This window comes from Bison bison, unplaced genomic scaffold, assembly GCF_000754665.1.
Source record: "Bison bison bison isolate TAMUID 2011002044 unplaced genomic scaffold, Bison_UMD1.0 scf7180017864080, whole genome shotgun sequence".
Taxonomy (NCBI): domain Eukaryota; kingdom Metazoa; phylum Chordata; class Mammalia; order Artiodactyla; family Bovidae; genus Bison; species Bison bison.
In genome coordinates, this window is record NW_011494652.1 from 5,724,774 (window position 1) to 5,726,836 (window position 2,063).

Below are 2,063 nucleotides of genomic sequence, written 5' to 3' on the forward strand. Positions count from 1 at the left end.
GCAGTGAGCTGGCTGGAACCGCGAGCCACTGTCCCGCCCCTCGCAGGCATGTGGCAGAGCAGGGCTGCCCCCAGCCCACTGCCCGCCGCACCTCCCTCCCACCCCATTAAGGTAATTACAGGTGACGCCAGCCAAGCGCCACGGCCCACAGGCCTACCCGCTGAGTAATTTGTGTCTTAGCGGAACTGGGAGGACCGAACCTGCGCTACCAATTATTCCTCCTGAGTTGTCTGCTGGCTCCACCTGGGCCAGTCCCCCTGGATTCCAGGCCTCATCCACGCTCCCACAGGGACAAAGGGCGCCATGGGAAGCCCGGGGTCCCGGGACTCATCGCGGCCCCAGAAGGGTCCTGGTGGTCAGGGCCACTCAGGGACTCTCCTCCAGGCAGATTCAGCCGCTGGTTGTGGGGAACGGGGTGGTCCTAACCCCTCCCTCCTTCAGGCCGGTCTGTCCCGGACACTGCGGCTGTTTGGGGCTCCAGGCTCCCCACTCCTGTGGGCCGAGCCTGGCAGGCAGACAGGTGGGTGGGGCAGAGCAGGGAGGAGGTCAGGGAGCAACAGGTGGATGTGGCCTAACAGTCTCCTGGGCAGCCTGCCTGCCTGTGACGCAAGCCTCCCCCGCAGCAGGGACCGCTCCTCACCGCTCCAAGCTCAGTTCACGGTGGCGCCTAGAGGGCTTGGGCTCCCCCCGGGTAGTGACACCAGCGACAGCGAGCAGACACCTCACACACGGGGGCTTGGACCCCGTCCCAACTAGAGAGGCGGGGAGGTCTCCCGAGTGACAAAGAAGAGACGAGTCTCACACCCCCCAGAGCCAAGGCAAACAATCTAATGTTTCAACTTAGTGTTTTTCCCCCAGAGAGGCTAAGCCAGGAACATTCTCCAAGCCTCAGAAGGAAAACTCAAGAGGGGCACAGGGAGGAAAGGATGAGTGGGCTTCCGGGAGGGGACTCGGGAAGTGGACTTAGGGTTTCAGAACCATGAACAGACCCCTGCGCCGCTGCCCCCTGGCCGGTAAGACAGGACACAGCGGATGAGGCTGGAGGCGGAGGGCCGGGACCCGAGGGGGCGGAGGACACACTGATGGAAGAGAGGCAGCTGTGGAGGCACCCCAGTTTCGGGAGAGGCCCCGGCTCTCGCCCCCTCAAAGCACAACAAAGGTCTGACGGGGGAAGAATGTGCTTGCCCGACACCCAAACCCGTTTGGCTGGCACTGGCGCCGTCTGTCTGTCCGTTCGGGGATTCTAATGAGCCACCTCATTCTGGGAGTTGATTCACCAGCGCCTGGCCCTGGCCTGGCCTCTCTCCAAGCCCTGGGCGGCTGGACGTCAGGCCGGAGCTCTCAGGGGTCCCTCCAGTTTTCCCACAGGGACGGGGGCTGCTGAGGGCGGGCGTGTCTGAGAGCTGGCAGCTTCAGCTGATGCCAGCTTACACGGCTGTTGGAGATCCTGCCTGGGAATTCAAAGCTGGATGACAATTTCCATTTCTCAATCCAGGTAGGGATAAATGGGAACCTCTACTCTCTCTCTTTCAGTATCGGGTAGCATGAGCGAGGCTCCCCAGCACTGGAGCTGGGCCACACCGCCTGCACACGGAGCAGTAGATGGAGGCGTGACAGCAGGCAAGGCTTAACCGGCTTGCACCCCAGTGAGTCGTCACTCTTGGCTCCCTTGCTCCACCAGGGTTGGGGGGTAGTGTCCGAGGCCAGGGTTCTGAGATCTCAGCCCGTTTGGGAGGGACCAGTGCCTGCCTCTCTCATTCCACAGAAACCCCCGAAATGACGGTGCTGGGGAGCCAGGGACACCTGGCCTGCTTCCACGCTGCTTCTACCCTGCGCCAGGGGCAGGTGAGGCCATCAGGGTGGGGTGCTCACCTCCTCCCACCCGCCCCGCCAAACCTGTCTTCCTGCCACCTCCAGGAGCGTGTCCCCGCCACCGCCGCACGCACAGGGAGTGCTCGCCCGCGTGCCGCTCCTCTGGCTGGGTGTCACCGAGTCGCAGGAAGCAGAACTGGTTGGGTCCTGCCGGTGCTGCTCTCTGTCCCCTAATTAGACATTTCCGGCAA

At 63.3% G+C, this 2,063-nt stretch overlaps 1 protein-coding gene across 1 annotated transcript in view; it reads right to left on the minus strand.

The window, feature by feature from the left end:
• The window catches only part of OVOL1 (ovo-like zinc finger 1), a 10,496-nt gene that overhangs the window by 2,865 nt on the left and 5,568 nt on the right, over window positions 1-2,063 (minus strand). The window contains exon 6 of the mRNA XM_010837843.1: window positions 1,873-1,978. Within this exon, the coding sequence (XP_010836145.1) occupies window positions 1,873-1,978 (106 nt within the window). The remainder of the gene's footprint in view (window positions 1-1,872; window positions 1,979-2,063) is intronic.